The sequence below is a fragment of the Plasmodium inui genome (assembly GCF_000524495.1).
Source record: "Plasmodium inui San Antonio 1 unplaced genomic scaffold supercont1.81, whole genome shotgun sequence".
Taxonomy (NCBI): Eukaryota; Apicomplexa; class Aconoidasida; order Haemosporida; family Plasmodiidae; genus Plasmodium; species Plasmodium inui.
This window is the reverse complement of record NW_008481915.1, coordinates 12,040-30,936: the sequence shown is the minus strand read 5'-3', so window position 1 is coordinate 30,936 and position 18,897 is coordinate 12,040. Positions and strand designations below refer to the sequence as shown.

Genomic DNA, 18,897 nt, shown 5'->3' with positions numbered 1-18,897 from the left:
AGTAAGGAAAATGCAAGAGGCATAGAGGCGGGACAGGCCGAGCCAGATCTCTGTGGTGGTTTAGAAGAATAACCGGAGGGCAAATATTGCAAGTTGTACTTACAGCAGCTCAGAGAAATAGAGGAAAGGGGAAGGGCAAATGACAGCCAGTAGGCGGCCTCACTGAATCTAGGGGAGTATCGGGCCCATGATGCAGAAGAAGCAGTTCATAGGAGGCAACTTGACTGGAGAGATTCGTTTGCAGTATAAGGTTAACGTAAGGCGAGACAGATGGAGGCACTGATCAGGGTATGAACAGAAGCAACAGGCCAGGGACAATATGGAGAACCTCTGAAGAAGGGCCAAGTGACCTCTGAAGTTGACTGAGAGCCAGAACTTGAAGTTTCACTTATACTCAATTAGTATACCCGCCCCACTGGCCAGACACTAGTCGTGTAACAATTTGCAGGTTGCGAAGGAGACTTGAAGGAAGGGAGAGCAGGGAGAAAACGAATTCGAGGAGCTTGACTTAGAATGACTAATAGCCCAGTCTGAGTCATTACCGGAACCGCATTACGACGAGTGAAGATTCTAAAGGATCCAGACAAGTTAACGACCCTGGTCCTTAAACAGAGTTTTGCCCAGGAAATATATCCGGTTAGATGGGTAATATAGACCTTGGCGGAAAAATTAAGGGGAGAAATAAATTGGGGTCTCGGTCTCACTTAAATAAGTATGATAGGTTAAGATAAAGGGGAATAATCTGAATAAAGCTGGGAATCTCAAGAAGGACAATGAATAGGGCTTCTAAGAGATGAAAGGCAAGGCCTGACAAAAGGAATGAGAGGCGAATAAAGTGATCAAGCGTAAGGGTGGCGGAAGAAGCTTCAACCCAGGACAGCCTAAGGACAACATGAAAGGAACCTCAAAATCCCCGGACTTGGAGAGAAATTAGAGAGAAACAACTCCGGGGCTTTCCACCCCACGAATCCGGAGAATTAGGAGAGGGAAGCAACCCAAAGGAAGAGGGGGGGGAGTGGTGGCCTAGATCCTCCCTCGGAGCGGTTAAATGAAGCCACCGTGAACTCCAGGCCCCTCTGCAAGGGTAGCGAAGAGCATGAACCCCAGAAGAAAGCCAGAGGAGCAGAAGAGTTCCTACAGTGGAGCATTTGACGGAATCATCCTGAAGAAGTATAACACGCAAGGGGGATTGGGAGTTCCTGAGAAGCCCTAGCGTAAGAAGTGAAGTTGGGGAATCATCTGGAATCTTAAGGAAGCCGAAGATATGATTAATAACTAAAATGGGGAGCTTTATGCATGGATATATGAAGCAACATCTGAGCGGGGCACTTAAGGAAAAGAAATGTGACAGCGCAGGACGAGAACAGGGGGGGATATGTAGATTAAGGCAAGATAGGGCAACTTCATTACCTACGGGGCAGACAACATTAACGGAGATATTCAAAACTGATCAAGAGTCCACGCTAAGAAATGTTTCACAGATGAGTAGAACCCTCTGTGTATGGTTAGAGTCTTGGATAAGTACTTTAGAGGGCAAGAGAACAGAACGAGCAGAAATGGACTTCACCGGGCAGTGTAGCTATGATCAATTTATAGGGGGCAGCTCCAAGAACCAAAGTTCGGCTGCTTGTCTCTTTGAAAGGAAAAAATTGTCCTGGATAGATCACAGAACGGGGAGCACCCTGAGTATGGGTCAGGATTATCAGAGGAGTTTAAAGATGTGTATGGAGCTTATCACACTGATAATGATGACCGCTGGGCTAACTTCAACTGTCTCAAGGAGAACTTATAAGGGGAGTACCGACTCTGGACTATGTCAAAGCATATATCAGAATCTGAAAAACTGGGGTGGAGAGGAGATGGCACAGGCTATAATGAGCGACTGGTTCTCATACGGAGACTCCGGAAAGAACAGAAAAAGAACATTTCAGCTTCCTGGTCGCGATGTTTATGAAATAATAACAGAAGGAGTCTTAGGAATATCCAGTGGGGACAAGTCACTAACGTGTGATATATCAGAGGAGACACCGGGCCTGGAGGAGAAGATTATACCGGAGTATAAAACAGGAACCTCAGGAGATACCCAAAGAGATATTCTTGAAGGACCCTCAGTGCCTCAGGAGCCCCCCGTAACCAAAATGGACCAGCTACTAACACAAGTGAGCACCCAAGTGAAGGTAAAGGACCAAGGCAGATATTTACTCCTGGAAGAGAATAAGATGGAATTATTCATTAAGACTTCGGTTAAACAACTCAAAAAAGATGAAATAACTGTTATTCATTTCCTTCAGGGACAACGCCTGAGTGAGTCAAACGGGGGACAGAATCCACAACAAGTATCCTACGAGGGACCTATAGTAGGGGGAGTTATAAGTGGCCTAATGGGTATTTTGGGAGCGTATGGGTTATATAGAATATTGGGACGCAGAAGAAGGGCTAAGGGAACTCGGATTATTCCAAAGCCTCCCGGACAGGTATTAGCATATTCTCTATCAAACAGGCAGGGGTAATCAAATGATGAATAATAATAAAGGGAGAGAGTGTGTTCAACAACTTGGAACAGCAGGGAACATGCCCCTTGAATACCAGAATGCAATAGAGCAAGGGACGACCACTATGGGGAAGAGAAGTGACATCGAAGGGGGTTCGAAGGTGAACCAGGGACATAGAGTAGCGGCTGTGGAGTTCTCAGTGAGAACAACTGGTAAGTCAATGCACAATAGGAAATGAGGAACCATCACCAACAGAAGCGGCTAGGATAATCTCTGAGGCTTGAGGAGGATGGGGAAGCAGAAGAGTGGTCAAAGGGGGTGAATACTGCTGCGCTAACTGCCTTTGCCTTAGGATTTTATGGGGATTGGTCAAAAGAAATGACTGAAGGGGGGGGAGGTAGGATTTAACTAGGTTTATGCTTGAGTCTAAGTGGCAAGAGGGAGACACCCAATGGTCGCCGCAACTTGGAGCACCCAAGGGTCTAGGACTTTATCTGGCACACCAGGGTTCAGGGTTCAGGGTATTTTTCAGGGATTATCCACTAGGTATTACGGTATATACATAGGCCTTATTTCGTAGGTGCACAGTCCAGGATTTATATTTTAGTTTTCAGGGTTTCGGCTGTAGGATTCACGTGTCTGTTTAGTGTGCATGCTTCAGGGGTCTGGCTTCAGGGGTTAGATATTTGGTGCTTTATTTAACTTTATGCGCCAGGTTTAAGGCCGGTGGTTCACGGTTTGTGATTCAGGGTTTATTTTTTCTCTCCGGTTTTCACGTTTCCTGTGGGGAATCTGTTAGGATCCAGGTTTCAGAGCTTAGATTATAGGTTCTAGGATTGAGTATTTATCGTCTATGCTTCAGCGTTTAGCTCTGTAATTTTATGCTTGATGGGGTTGACCTCAGCTGTATAGGTCTGTGAATTCGGGTTCAGGCTTCAGGTTCCAGGAGGTAGAGGCTCGTCCGCATGGCGCAGACTTCTGCGGGGGCAAGATATAGTTTAGGGGCTTAGGATTCGAGGGCTAATGCATAGGCTTCATTGTTTGATGTTTAATCATCATATTTCTACGGTGATTTCTATGGCAACGGCTTCAGTCTATCTCGGCATTTCGCTTCATTTTTTAAGTTTCGTTATTGTCTTTCTCGTTGTCGGTTCAGGGATACTGCCTGGGGCCTAAAGTTTTTCGGCTTCTTTTTTGACCTATTGGCACTTTTGGAGATAATGCTTTACGCTTCACATCTCAGGTATTCTGGGGGGTTCCTATTAGGCTGCTGCTTGGGGGATCCTTCCAGTGGATTCAGATTCTACGACTTAGGTGATATATCTTTTCCCCTGCCTGGATACCCTAAAATTTAAGGGGTAGTCTCTTTCGCTTAGGTTTCGGCGATAGGTGCTGTGCAATGGTATTAGGCTATTAGGGTCAGCCTTTTGGATTTATACCTTAAGGTTTACGTTATCGGCGTTGTTCTTAGCAGGCAGGCCTTTCCTTCGTATTCTGGGATTCGCATATGTTATAGTTCTGGGATGTAGGGTGTAATGCTCAAGGGGTAGTGTTTGCCGTTTAATATTTAGCTATTACCCCTCAAGGTTTAGCCCAGAGGTCTCATTGTGTATTCTTCAAGGGTTGCTACTACAGTTGCTAGTTTCTAGTTGCCTATATTTCCACATAGTGGTACTATAAAAGTGTATCACTTACTGGTAATACGGATAACATGCCAGGATGCTATGCCCCTGGATTTTTGGTTTAGTACTCTCTCTTTAAGGCCAGCTGTCTGGGTTCATAGTTGGAGTTGTAGGTAGTGCATCTTATTATGCATCCCTTTGTAACTTGGCTACTATGGACGATTTTCCCTGGGCTGATTTCCTGGTTTCAGGGTGATGATCCATCTTTTCTCCTCGTTTCATGGGTTGGGGGTAATTTGGTGGTGTCGTCCCTTAGCCCTCGATTTTATATTGTATGACTTAATGGCGAGGAATCTGTTTGGTCCATTTAGATTTTGTTCCCAAGAATGGATGATTAGTCTTTAGGCCTGTGGTTTCCTGGTTTTAAAGAAGCACCTGTATTTTATAGGTTGGGGGACTGAGGGTTAGGGGGGTTGGTTCCTTGTAGTCTATATGGTTTCTCCTTATACATTCTGAGTTTAGGTTTAGGTTTTAGGTGGTATCCGTAGCTTTAGGCCCCCGACTCTGCTGGTATTTTTGGTTGCACCTGCATTATCCTGTATTCTTTATTGTTAGCTGTTGAGGGTTCCTTTCCCCTTCTCTACCTGTTAGATGCAACTTATAATTTCTCTTCTCCTGTTGTTCATGCTGTTTGGTCTAAGGTGTATTATTTCGAGACTCCCTTTTTCTATTACAACTCCATCTCTTAGGGGTTCGCCTCCAGGTTTGACGTTCGATGTGCACATTTCTGCTTCATGTCTATGGTGCAAGACTATCGCGTTAAGTTCAGAGTCTATTCTTTAGGACTTGACTGCTCATGCTTCGGTGTGTATAGTTCCTCGTTATTGCCCCCGCAAGTATTGTTAACTTCTTAGGTTTCATTCTTTAGCCTGTATCTCTTAGCCCAGAATGATTAAGCTTTCGATTTTGGATTTATGCCTTGGAGTGTTAGCCTTTTTCTTCCTGTGTCAATTCCGGGGTGTTAACCTCTATGGGGCCTCAGTTATGGCTTATAGCTCAGTGATGATGAAGTAAGTTTCATGCTACATGCACTGTGGGGCACATCCAATCCTTAGGGATAGAGATTGGAAATGTTTATCGCAGAAGTAGGTTGTCAGTCCCTGCCCCCCCTTATTATATGGTTTCTATCTCGTACTGCTTAAGCTGTGCTATTGGCCTTCTGTTTGAGGCTCTATGTTGCTCCCATTATTGCTTAGGCCTGCTCTCCGTCTCTCACCCTGCTGTTGTGCTTAGGTTTCTCTAATTCTGAGGGCTCCTACCTCATGGAGTTCTGTTAAAGAGTATATTCCTTCCTATCTGTCATTCCTTTATTCCTCGGTTTCTTGCCATCAATTGTACGCAGTTAATTTGCAGGGTGTAAGCACCTATCTCATTTGGGTTTTACTCAGGCATTGTGCTGTCGGCTTATGGAGGTTTGGTGTTGTCTCAACTTTTATTGTACACTCTGTATTCTTTAATATTTAGCATTAATGCTTTATTTTTTATCCCTCCGGTTCGACTCTTGAGTGTATTTGCTAGGCTTTATCCTCTATGTTTACGCCTCCAGGTTCCTGTGTATGGCCGGGGGGGTTTCTTTACCCCTTAGCTTCTATTAGTACTGCTCGATAAGTTATTTTAGGCGGGTAAGATTCACTGATTATACGCCCTTTGTACTGTGATCATCCTTAGCTGTCTAGGATTTACGGTTTAGTGTTTGGGTTGTATTTTTTGGACCCTAGGCTGTATATTCCATGACTCGGCCTCCACGGCTTATCAGTGAGGCCTCTTGATTAGCGTGTACTGCCACCCTCTAGTTTTTATTCCTACAGTTAATTCCTTACATATGCCTCCTTATTTCTGCTGCCTTTTTTTATTCCTTATCTCCTTAGCCTTAGGATCCTGTGCAATATCTGGACGGTGTAAGGCTCAGATTTCATGGTTGCGGATTCAGTTTTAGTGTGTAGGACTGATCGAATACCCTTAATGTCTATCTGTATCTGATGAAGTGTAGGGTGGTTCTTGCATGCCCTAGCTTTTCGGTCTATACGGTTTGTTTATTATGCATCGCTCAGGGGCTATGTCCTATGGTTGATTTCGCACGGTGGTCTGGTGTATTTGGTCCTATTATCCTTCAGGGTATCTCCCCGAAGTTTTCTACGTCAGGCATCATGTTTAGTCTCTACAGGTATGAAGCTTGGGAGTCAAGCTCTATTTCTTTTTCTCTATTCCTTATGGTTCTGATATGTTTTGTATTAATTGGTTTCCAACGTCGAGTTTTCGTGTTGTATGATTTATTGTGAAAGCCTTATGGTTAAATGCTTATCCTTTCTGTCTCTGGTTTTGTTCTCAGTCTCTAAAGTCTATTCTTTACGGTTAACCATTTAATGCTGTTCGCTCCGGATTTACAGTTTAGACTTTAAGCAGCCCCTCACAAGCATCATTCCCAAGTCTGCTTCTCCAGGTGGTGTTTGTTCCCCTCCGACTTACTTTATTATTTCTTTCTTCCTGTGGCATCGTGAAGATGTGCTTGTGTGTGTTATTTTCTCTAGGATGATTCTTGCTCTTTGTTCTACTGTTAAGGCTTGCTTTCGTGTGTGATTTTCCCTATGAAGCTGTTCCTCTTCTGCGACAGGGTTTAGAGGACGTCCTGCTCTTTATCTTGTTTATGAAGATGCTTCCTTTTCCTGGTATCTTCAGGAGGTTCCTTCGCCGTATCATTTTGAAGATATTCTTTTGCCTCGATTATTGTGAAAATATCTCTTCCTGTAGAATCATTATGAACGGATTCTTCAGCTTCCTCCTTGTGAAAGTGCCCTTTTTACTACATCCCTGTTGATATGTTGTATTGTACGTGGTTGTTGTTTATTAGGATTCTTCTTCCCGAATATCATGATTGACGTATTTTTTTATTTCCCTATTTGGAATCGTTATGAGCATATTTCCTTCTGTGAACTCTTTATGAGGATGCTCACATATCTGAAATGTAAATTTCATAACCATACCGATGTTGTACCATTACGAAACAGGAATAATATACCCATTTGTGAAAGGGTACCTTTATCCCTGGTGTATTATCGCTTCAGAAGTGATGATGTTGATGCAGTATTATTAGGTTAATACCAGTGTTACCTAGATAACCTTGTTAATTAGAGAGCAGACTCGTGTCAACCGTAAGAAATTTCTTGGAGTGTTATTGCAGAGAGGCTATGGACGTCTCAGTAATACTCATCTGTGCAGAGTACTGACCTGCCTATCGTTCCGTTACATCAAGAGCACAAGCCCGCTTGGGGTACCCTTCTCTGTAGAATAGTCAGGTGCATTTCTAAGTGTGGTGCAGCGCCGGGAGGTACGTATAATACTGTTCTAGGAAGGGTATTGATGTCCATGTAGTATGTTATGCGAAGGATTCAGAGTATACGCCTCCATTATGTGAAAGAACATTATTCTATGAAGTACATGTATATTCCACGAGAAATATTGCGTGAAGATTATTGATGTGTGAAGATTTTCGATGGTCAAGGATGCAGATGTTCCCATACTACGGTTATATGAAAGTACTAATGGTTGAGCTATATGGATGAGTTCGAGTGCTATTATACTAAAAGTATCATTACGTGCGACGTTCTGTGCCGGGAGGAGTACGATTATCCTGAGAGCACTATTATTTAAACAGTGCGAGTGTGCAAGGAGTATTGTTATATTAAGAGTACTTTTTTGAGAATAATACTCGTATTTGAGGAGAACTACTGTTGTGTATGAAGTAGTGTACAATAATGACTAGAAATATCCCCCGAATAGCATCATGTGAAGTATTTCGATATAAGGTTAACGACTCCATTATATGAAGCATGGGATTTTGGAAATCCTGTCGATTGCCTGGAATACTATTCTTTGAAGAATATAGCTACACCCGGAATGCTATAATGTTAAAAGTAGTTTTGTGTGTGCAATATTGACATTCCAGGAGTGGTATTATTAGTCAGGCACTAGTATGTGAAGTGCATGGATATTCCAGGGAAACTATTGCCTGAAAAGTACTTATGTGTATGCATTCTCACTGAGGAAAATTGCGGAATTCGTAATAGTACTGTTATATGAATGTACTAATGGATGAACTATAGTGATATCTGCAGAGTACTGTTGTCTGTAGAGCACAGTCGCATAAGAGGAATGCAACATGTGGAGCTATATTCTGTGAGCCATCTCACGTGTAAGTAGTATTCTTATTTGCAAGAAGCAGCCGTGCGAGGATTATGCATGTCTCGGAAGCACGATTATTTGGAGGGTTTCGATATACGCAAGGTACTCTTATATAGGGGGCACAATTTTATTAAGCGTAAGAGTATATCCGCAGTAATATGTAGTGAGCTAAAGGTATGTGCCCCGAATATTACTATGGGGTGGATGAAACATTGAACGCTTCGTTATTTGAATAACACCATTGTTCATACTACACTGATGTCTTCTCATTAGCGGTACCTTATTTTTGGAGGGGTTAAAATCCCGGCTGTAACATAAGGACATAACAGTTTTACCCAGTCCTTTCATGTATCTGGAGTAACATTTTTTGAGAAAATGTGGTATCCTAAAAGTAGTATATATGCAAAGTACTGTCCTCCATGGAATATCATTTGGTGTTGATAACATTAAGGTTACGGGAATTGCTTTGACAGCAGGATACGAGTGTCCATAAGATACACACGACCTATCATTTTAGGAAGAAGAAAAAAGAACAATGAAGTAGAGAAAATACCCCAAATGAACTTTCTACATTTAAACTACAACAACATTGAGCAGAATTCTGCATTTCAAAGGAAGAATAAATATATAGGGTAAAACCATATAACTGCTTTAACAGTATCAACACACATAAACGTGAAGCTAAAAGCGAGCATGCCGGGGAGAAGTAGCCCCATATAACCAAAAGGAACAAAGATAACCTAACAACTAAGAGTACCTAAAGCAATTTTAACACAGAACAAATGAACCCGCAGGAAAGCAAGGTGGACACGACAGAGGACACTTACGGTAATATATGAGGTGAGATATTCACCGGGCCCGATAGCGCATCAAATAAGAAAGGAATTGATTGCCAACTTTCCTGTCTCAGAATACAAGCGATTATTCGCACTTAGCGAGAAGGATATATAAGTACGAAATTTATTACCTATATTAATTGCTATTCTAAATTCTTTCCTGTTTGTATTAAGCGTTATGGCTTGAATTACAGACTCTACAATTTTATCTGTTGGCCTAGGATGTAATATCCTATGATACCCTTTGTGATGTTATACATGAAAATATATAATGGTTTGAAATAGATTTATTTCCTCTTTGAAGTTTCAGAGGCTTCCTTAAATGCTATTTTGTTTTTGTAAAGATATAACACACTTTCTGATATAGATTCTGGGGGAGTTCCGACATCCTGTGTCTCTACGGTTAGTGTAAAGGATTCTCTTTTTGTTTTATCTAAAATCCTAATCATAAGATATCTATATTGACTGCATGGGTCAATACTGGTCAAGGGTCTAACATGAAAGCTCTGTTCTTACCTGTATATTCTGTGTTGCCCTGATTTCGAATATAAGGATTCCAATTCTTTGGATCGCAATACTCACAAGACTTTTATTTTACTTCTTTCTATTCCATTGCAAAGTATGAACAGAGTGGATATGAAAATAACCTCTTAATTTTGAGAAGTCCTCCCCCCTTTTATATATAGCAGTATTTTGGCAATGGGAAGACTCATTGAGGATGAATAAAAGCAATAAACAGCCCTTTTACTCATGTAATGTGTGGATAAGTTACGCCAGAGTGTTATATATAAATCCACGGTTCATGACATAAGAATCCCGAGTAACCCATCCTGTTAGAAAAAAATATGCCCCGAGAAGGAAATTATATATGAATTTAAAAAGGACGGGTTTGACTCAAAATGGAAAGAGGAGAAAGTACCGGTTATTCCTAAATAGAATGAAACCTAGGAAAGAATATAGACAACAGGAAACAGGCAAAATGTAGAGGAAAAATATAAAGGTGGGGAGCCTACCCATAAGCTTTGGGCGCCCCCGTACATGAATACCCGAAGAAAAAAGTGCATCTTCAGACGTGAAACTACATTTAGAAAAGGTGCAAAGATTAGAATGTGAGCTGAAAATATGTTTTTTTAAGGAATTATTCACAACTGAAATTCGTATTTCACTAAATTTAAACAAAAATCCAAACTATCATACTTTAAATTGAGAGTTTTCACCAAAAACACCTAAGCGTACACTAAAGTATATGTTGAGAGCCTCCAAGCTGCGTATGAACCGGAATGTGTTGTTCCATTCCGGAAAAGAAGAATTATTCTAAAGCCAAAGAATATGGAATTAGTCATATCCGCGAAAACTTCGAAAGTTAAGGATGATAAGTGAGTTAAGAAGACTTTTATATTCGCGCGCTTTATTAAAAGGAATACTGAAGACATTCTGTGGTAACATTTATGAGTTGTATCCAATCTTATTCCCGAAGAAACCTGTAAAGAATATTCAAGACTCCCCCCCATAACATAACATCAACTAGGTTGGAGTTCTATAACCTGCTATACTCTATATATCTAACATCATACACCAGAAGACTGATTTAGTTATGAACTGGACCATGTGAAAGATTTCCCTCACGTCCCTTTATCAAAATTACTATAAAGGACAAGCTTCATCCCTTCACGTCCTTATAATTCCGTCAATGCCTCCGAAGGATAATCCCTCCAGAGTGTAATTAATGTGATAAGAGTATTCTTCTCTATCACTAAATTCATAGTCCTAAGAAATATATCCTCTCCTTAACGATTAATCTATCTATGGATTAAAGTAAAAGATAACTCTGGGCATGTTACGAGAGTATAGAATTGTTTTATTTATTTTTTACACGTATTAAGGAATGATTCATTCCCTATTTCATCTCAGCTTTACATCTTCTTCTGTCATTTTAACTTTAAACAGTCAGCAGCAGAGTATATTCCCCGCAGACTCTCTTATTCTTTAGGATTGAGTAACAACAAGAGGGTCATATAACAGCCATCCAGGAAGATTTTATCGGAATAGTAAAAGATTAGATTTACTCCGATTATTTGTTTATTCCTTTCTCTCCTTCGGCTAATAATTAAGCGGCAACAGTGAAAAGAAGAATTATCTACAATTATAAGTCCTTTTCTAGTCCAAAAAATAAGAATCGCATGATATTTTTCTTATGATCATCACCGTATTAAGAAATCAAATCATTATAGGAGGTTTAATTACTTCTCTCCCAGTGCCTATAATGGTATATCCGTTATATTATGACAGCGCCAATCTATGATAAACAGATTAAAAAAATCAAAATAAAAAACACGAGAAGAACTATGAACGGAAATTCAGAAGATTACTGTTTCTACAATACCACAGGTATTATATGATATGAATGTACAATAATCACAAGTAAACATCTAAATTTAATCACAAGAACAGAGGAATTGAATAGATTTATATCCTAATATGGATTAGAGTTCCAGTGGTGCGTAACAAAATACCAGAAATCCCCCCAGTCAAGATCCTGTAGTTAGATTACTAAGATAATAATTGTGGAATGATTGTGAAGTCGGAGAAGAATTTAGAAAAACTCAGAACATCCCAAAACCCTTAGACATTATAGAAGGAAATCTAAACCGAATCTTTATTCGTTAGAGCTCCTTCTCCCCTCGGAACGACCTCACGGATGTGAAGGAGCATATCTATCCATTCATCGAGTCAATATGCTGATGAGGTGACAATAGACAAAATCTTAAAAACTCTCTAAATGCCAAAGGGGAAGTGTAGATAAGAGTTACAGTAGCTTAATTTCCAAAGAAGCAACTCCTGAGAAAATCATAATCTTTCCTGTATCAACTCAGACGACAAGGGAAACATTGTTTAATTTATAAAACTAAAGATGAAGTAATAGGAACTTTAATATCTAAATTTCATAAGGCCTGAGTAAGAAAAACCATCCGAGACAAATTTCACTGAAGGAAGAATAAAAAAGTACGTCCTCCCCCCTACCCATATAAAGGCATTATAAAACTTCTAGAAAATGAAGACTAAAGAAGGAGTCTCATAATAGAACAGGATATGACATGACTATTCCAACTGAGAAAAGAAGCCTCAGGGAACGTAGACCCCCGAAGCAAGAAATGGGGTAAAATCATATATTTCCAAGTAAGAAAGAAGAAACAACCGAGCCCGTCAGATGCAACTCAGGGAGTCAAGCGATGAACTCAAGACTTTCTCACAAAAATCATTGACGCTGGTTATGAGTGGAGGTAATTATAGAAAAGAAAAACAACCGAATACTATGATTATAACAAAACCAATCCAAATAAATAAAAACAAGAAGTAGCGATCCCCTTTAAGGAACCCCAAGGAAGATGGGAAACACCCCCTAGACATTTTCAAACAGGACCTCGAAGAAACGACACCAAGAAGCCTAATATTAAAGAAGACATTAACAAGTAGGAGTCATTACCACAAGGGCAGGGTGAATTAATATTAGTCACAGGAACAGACGAAACAAGATACTCGAAAAGATAAACACCGAAAGAGGAGGACCCCACCACTAGGAGTTAATATATAGATCCCTCCAACAGGTACAAGCAGAAAATGTCGGGGCCAATACGCCCAAGCCCAGTAGGAAGCCCAGAAGCTGAACTAATTCCTACTGAGCTTCCAAAGATAGAGTAGCAGTGCAAAATAATGAGAGTAAGAAAACAGGACAGGTCCAGAGCAGCCCAAGATCGTAGTCCGTACTTCTAGCCTGATTGAGCCTAGAGCAAAAAAATGAAATCGTTGCGAGGCGGGTCCCAAAACAGCGAGGTGTCCACCGCGCACAAGGCAGGAGCAGAGGTCGATGTCCTGCCCAAGCATTCGTAATACTGGATAGAGGAAGCTAAGGCCCCAGGAGATGAGAGAGGGCCCAAGGATAAACGAACAGAAGGGAGGGGGAACATAACACCAAAGAAGCGGCACTCCGATCACGTCTCAATAACAAGTCATTCAAGAAACCGTCTCCACAACCGAAGCACGTCTACTCTAACAGAGGGGCACCTCGACTCGAGTGGCGCAGCAAAGAACCAACGCTCAAACCTCCCACACCCCCAATCGGAGAAGTGACTAATTGCCTACAATCCCGTCGGCCCAAAGAACCTACTTCATGGGAGAAGGCAGCCGAAAGGATTCACACCAGACCGATGAGAGAGATTTATGAAGAGGCAGAACTCAACCATAAACCAATCAGGCAACCAAACTGACAAGTCGACATAGTCACAGGAAAATCAGGAGACAAGGCAAAACCCACGCGGGGACGAAAGATAGTACAGAAGGTGATTGGCAGAACCAGATGACCCCCCCCCCAAAGGAACCACCAATCCTCAAGAAATCTCAGTAGGGTGTCACAAAAGAGAAGAAGTCAAAAAAAAGTCAAAGTAGCCAGCGAAAAAAAGCAGAAAAACAGAAAAATAAGTAGTTAAGTCAACCCCCGGCAGCTAAAACATAGACGCCCCTCAGCATGACTGTCAAAAGGCGGCAGAGGATCTTCGTCTGAACATACCAGCCAGGAGGCAAAAACAGGCGTAAGAAAGGATAATGACCGAGTCCGAGGAACTCAACCGGTTTCCCCAGGACGCCCCACAAAGAATAGAAGATAAGGAGGAAGCTAACGTTATCTCACAGGACTGTAGCAAAAATCATTAACTCACTACCCCAGAAAGAGCAGGAGAGGACAAACCGACGGAACAGACAACTAGAAAGTAGCATGAGATTAAGAAACCGGTCCCCCAAGGAAACTCCGGGAGAGGAAAAAGGAAAAAAATACGAAGCAGGTGAAGCCTGCGGGAGAATTAGAATTCATACCGGGAAGGTAGCAGAAAAAGGACACACGCAGCTCCACTGACAGGGGTGAACCAAAGAAACCAGACCAGACGGATAATCTCAATCCCCAAACCTCAAGGACGCAGCACGACAGGGAGTAGCAGGACGTAGAAGGCACAATTAGGGGCTAAGGAGGAGGAAGCAGATAGTGAACAGCTGAACCGCCCACGCCAGGCAAGAAGTTAGGCAGGAAAACTCCCTGCCTTCCGACAGAACCAAGCAGCAGAACAAGAATACCCCACGGTAGGAAGAGGACCAAAAGAAGGAGGGGTCTAATGAATAACACGGTACCGAGATGATTATAGGAATCGGTGATGAGACTCAGGGGTCTCTTATACACCCTAGGCAAAGATAGGAGAGGAATTCTGCAAGTGTGATGGTAGAAGGGGGAATTCGAGGAGGGTGACATATACAGGAGTAGAAGCATGCATCTGTCTGGGAGAAGCCTCCAGCAACAGGGGGGGCATTGAGAAACAGGAATAAGTAAGTAGAGAAATGGGAACGAGCAACTCCGAGGCAGAGGGAGGAGCTAGCCAGATAAAGCAAAACAGCACCAAGCCCCCCACTGAGAGGCATAACAGGGAACAAGATGAGAGCTGAGTCTAGTAACGAGGAACACTGGATGCATCTAGACCCACCAAGGCGTCTAAGTAGGAGATAAGCGGAAGGAGGGTAAGGCACCGTGAAGACAATGAAAGAAACAGCGATAGGGATTTTAGTTAAGGGCTGAACGGTAAAAAGTCAACCGTCAAGGGGACCCAGAGGACACTCGTCCCGGAGTCTTCGGAACAGGGGAAGGGACCCCCCAAGGGGTGACAGCAAAGACGAGAAAGTCGTCGCTGAGAAAGCAACTCTTCCCCCGAGAAAAAAGAGAGTAGAAAGGACCGGAGGGGGAGGAGCCACTTCCGTCTAGGATAAAGGAAATTAGCAAAAGCCGAAGGTTCAGCCTAGGAACCAAAACCAGCGGAAAAGCGATATGAAAAGGGACGAATAGAATAGGGACGTGGAAAGATCAAAACCGTCAGAACCACCAGGAAGGAGTGACTGAAGCGGGGGGGGAGAAGGGGGGAGCGGGGCGCCGAACGGGGGCAGAATCGGGTAGGAGTGGACAGTGGACAGCTAGACTATCCTAGTCCCGTACAGGGAACAGAGTAAAGAGGGACCGGGCTAAGGACCTAAACAGAACGTCTAACAAAGGAAGCGTAAGGATTATGACAAGTAGGTAGAGAAAGGAGAGACTAGCGAAACAGCAGGAGGACGTAACGATTCAGCCAACGAGGCCGACAAGGCCGGGGAGGAGGCGCCCCATCTTCTTGAAGGAGAATAAAGGTACGATCAATCAGGTAGGGGAGGAGACAGGAGATACGTAGCACAGAAAATGAGCGACGATTAGGCAGTAACTAGGGGAGGGAAGGGACAACCAACGTCTCGGGAGTAGTCAGGACGTGGACCCAGCAGGGCTAATTAGGAGGAGAGTGAATCCGGAAAGGGGGACTCTGAGCCACAAAATGCAAAAAGTCAGAGAATCGACAATCCAGATCCCATGAGACCAGAATAGTCGAAAAGGACAGTAAGCGTAAATCGGAGTATACACCAGACCTATAGGAAACAAATACACCGCAACAAAGAGGAACGATGGGAGAACTGAAGCTCAACAGCTCCAAGGGGGTCTATGAGTATAACACGAAACTAGGGCAACAAGACAAGTGTGGGCGAACGGGGTCTCCGTACTGTTTAGGTAAGTATGGAGGCCAAGGAGGTGCTCTACCCGGATTTCTGGGAGGACTCGCCAGACAGGTGGAAAAGCTACAAAGCAACGACGCCTGGGGCGAAATCTCAGGTGCACAACACGACGTAGTGAAAGAAATGAAGCATAGAACAGAAAACAAGTTCAAGTGGAAAGGAATCATAGGGTGTGTGATGGAACATGCCATGAGCTTGAAACAGATAACGGCAAGTATCGGAGGGAAAAGCGTAGTGTTATGGGACCAAGGAAACTGGAACAAAGTACTAAGGGGCCACACACAAGAGAACTGGGGGAACAGTGCTCTCGGTCAGGCCATGTTGACGGCTGTGGTATGTACCATGAGGGCATTATATGGTCAGGAAAAGGGGCAGGAAGCACTCTCTGCCGACGTCAAGGACCTGTGTAGCGGTCTCTGGGAAGAGTTAGCAGTGGAGTTGGATCCGCCAAACAGACAAACAGAGACAGCTCCCGTAAAGACGTTAGGGGAATTCTTGAAGCTGATAAGAGGGGACCAGGCTGGGGAAAAATCGAAGTTCGCCAGAGTGGGATTTCTTTTAAGCGTATATTATGGAATGAGAGAGTGTTGTGAATATAGCAAGAAGTATAGTTTCACAGGGTTACTAAGAAAAGATAACTATGATCTGAAACAACTCTCCACGTGTTTCATGGACGAGGACCAACTAAAATGTGAAAGCGGAGGAACACACCAAAAAGGAACAGGATTGAATCTATGGCATAACAGTCACCAAATCATGATCACCAGAGAGAAGAGGGTGACAAAGGGCCCTCTTCACGTCAGGAATCCAACAACAGGAGAGACCATTCCCCCATCTCAAAGCAGCTATAGGGAGGAAAAGAAGAAAAATACGGAATCGGGCGAGCCAATAGGGAAGAGGACAGGCGTGCTGGAGGAGGGAACAGCCAAAGGCAAGGGACGGGACAGAGCGTCCCCTGAGGGACCAATTGCAACAACAACAGCCTCCGGGGAAAGGGAAACAGCCGGACCAGGAAGCCACAGGAGTCCAGGAGAGAAAGGCCCGAAGGGCAGCGGCGAACCGGGGCCCGCAGGAGTGTCACCCCCTCCCAATCAGGCACAGACAACAATAAGCGAATTCCAGTCAGGGGACACATCAATAGGAGCAGGGGAGCCAACGCCCCCCTCAGCAGCTTCGGAAGCCACTCAGGTTCAGAAGCCAAGGAAAGAAGAAGAAACAACGGGTCGACCAAGGGATGACATGGCAGAGCTAAAAGAAGTTCCGGGTAATGGGCCAACCGAAGCAGAGAATGTAGGCAATAACTTAGTCCCACAAGTGATAGGAGGAATACTGGGCATAGTTTTGGCATTAGCGTCTGCATATGCGTCTTATAGGATATATTTCAGGAGGGGATCCCGGAAAAGAATTTCTCAAACGGAAACGGGGAAAGTCGCAAGGATAACCTACGGAATATCGTAATGGCACCAAGTGCGCTGTACGAAGTCTAGACTACAAATTAATGAGAGACAATCCAGCTACTTGCTCCAGTCCAGGCTCAAGGCGCCAGACGGTCAAGGGACCTATAATGACGTGAGGGTGGGGACCCGGAGGCTTGAATCTCAAGTAGGCACTAGCAGGAACCGTCTCGATGTCTTGCACGAAGGAAGAGCCAGACGAAACCTTTGGCAAATCTATTAGCGGCAATAGTTGAATTCCCCCCAAAGCACACCTACTCGAAGAAATCCTGCAAATATGATCCGAAGTGTAAGGGGATATATAGCAGTCCCTCCGGAAAAATTCGAGTTAAAGAAATTCAAGAGAAGTAGCACGATGGGTGAGAGGAGCCAGTCAATAGAGGGCTCCCCTGACCAGGACGACCCCAAAGGATCTAGACAACTCAGAACCCAAGATATAACAGAAACAACCATACAAAAGGAGCCCCCTGACAAGTGACTGGTGCTGAGGGTAGCAGAAGGAGCCGGATTCTCGGGGACGTACCCCTTGGGCTAACTTAGGAGGTTGAGTTAAGGAAAGAGTCCGTGATGGAGATCTGACAAAAAAATCAACATAGGAGTCTTTTTCCCACACTTTTCCTGGAGTGAAAAAATTCACAGTTGGGAGGAAATCCCCCAAGGGCGTCGAGGACGGGGGAGAGGGAGTGGGGAGACGGAGGAAAAGCTTGAGAATGGAGCTGAAGGGGGGAGGGACTGAAGAGGGGGGAGTGTTGGTCTGGACGCTTGGCGTCTAGGGTTCAGGTTGGATACTTAGCGTTTAAGGTTAAGGATATGGCGTTCGAAATTCCTGGAATAAGGATTGGAGGGTTACGGTTGGAGCTGTAGACTAGAGTTTCTAGGGGTCAGGTTTTGGCTTAGTTTTTAGGGTTTAGGGGAAAGGCTTTCTGTTGTCACAGTTGGGTTCAGGGGTTCTGTCTTATTTCTAGGGTGAAACTACTAGCACCCCGAGATCATGGTCTACGGTTTGAGCCTTAGTTTTCATTTTTAGGACTCAGAAGTTAGGGGTTAGGATTAGGATTAATTGGGTAGATTTAGGATCCGACTTTTACGGTCTAGTGTTTGTTTTTCAGGGTCCAAACAGCGGGTTCTTCCGGGTTAGGGTTCCATCTGTAGGGTTCAGGCCTTATTGTTCACGGTTTAGGGTTCGGGGGGGTTACGGCTTAAGTTTAGGTTTCAGGGCCTACGGTTCAGGGTTTATGGTTCAGCTTTTATTGTTCATGTCTGATGGTTTGGATTTAGGGTCTATTTTTAGTTTTTAGGTTTCAGGGTATATTTTTAGGTTTATGCATGTAGGAGTCTAGGCTTGGAGTTTAGGTTTCAGGTTGGTCCTTTAGGGTTCACGGTTGAGTCTTTAGCTTTACGGTTCCAGGGGTTATGGTTTATGGGTAGGCTTTAGGTTTGCATTTTTCAGGATTTAGTGTTAGTTTTATGGCTTATGGTTTACGTTTATGGTTTAGGGATCAGTGGTTAGGGTTCAGGGTTTATGGTTCATTCCGCAGGGTTTCCGTTGGAGGGTTGAGCGCTCTGGCTTCTTCGTTTAGGCTTCAGTGTTCTGGTTTCATGGTGTCTGGATTAGGGTCTAAGGTTT

General features: G+C 43.5%; 3 protein-coding genes across 3 annotated transcripts; all 3 read left to right on the top strand.

Annotated features, from left to right (window-relative positions):
- Positions 1-1,280: 1,280 nt before the first annotated feature.
- On the top strand, positions 1,281-2,510 carry C922_05491 (hypothetical protein; the record flags this gene model as incomplete). The annotated part of the gene is made up of 1 exon (XM_008821062.1): positions 1,281-2,510. The coding sequence occupies one exon, from the start codon at positions 1,281-1,283 to the stop codon at positions 2,508-2,510; it is 1,230 nt and encodes a 409-aa protein (XP_008819284.1).
- Positions 2,511-2,517: 7 nt separating this feature from the next.
- On the top strand, positions 2,518-2,730 carry C922_05490 (hypothetical protein; the record flags this gene model as incomplete). The annotated part of the gene is made up of 1 exon (XM_008821061.1): positions 2,518-2,730. One exon carries the CDS (start codon positions 2,518-2,520, stop codon positions 2,728-2,730), a length of 213 nt encoding a protein of 70 aa, XP_008819283.1.
- A 12,978-nt stretch (positions 2,731-15,708) lies between these two features.
- On the top strand, positions 15,709-17,748 carry C922_05489 (hypothetical protein; the record flags this gene model as incomplete). The annotated part of the gene is made up of 2 exons (XM_008821060.1): positions 15,709-17,270; positions 17,535-17,748. The coding sequence occupies 2 exons, from the start codon at positions 15,709-15,711 to the stop codon at positions 17,746-17,748; spliced, it is 1,776 nt and encodes a 591-aa protein (XP_008819282.1).
- Positions 17,749-18,897: the final 1,149 nt, after the last annotated feature.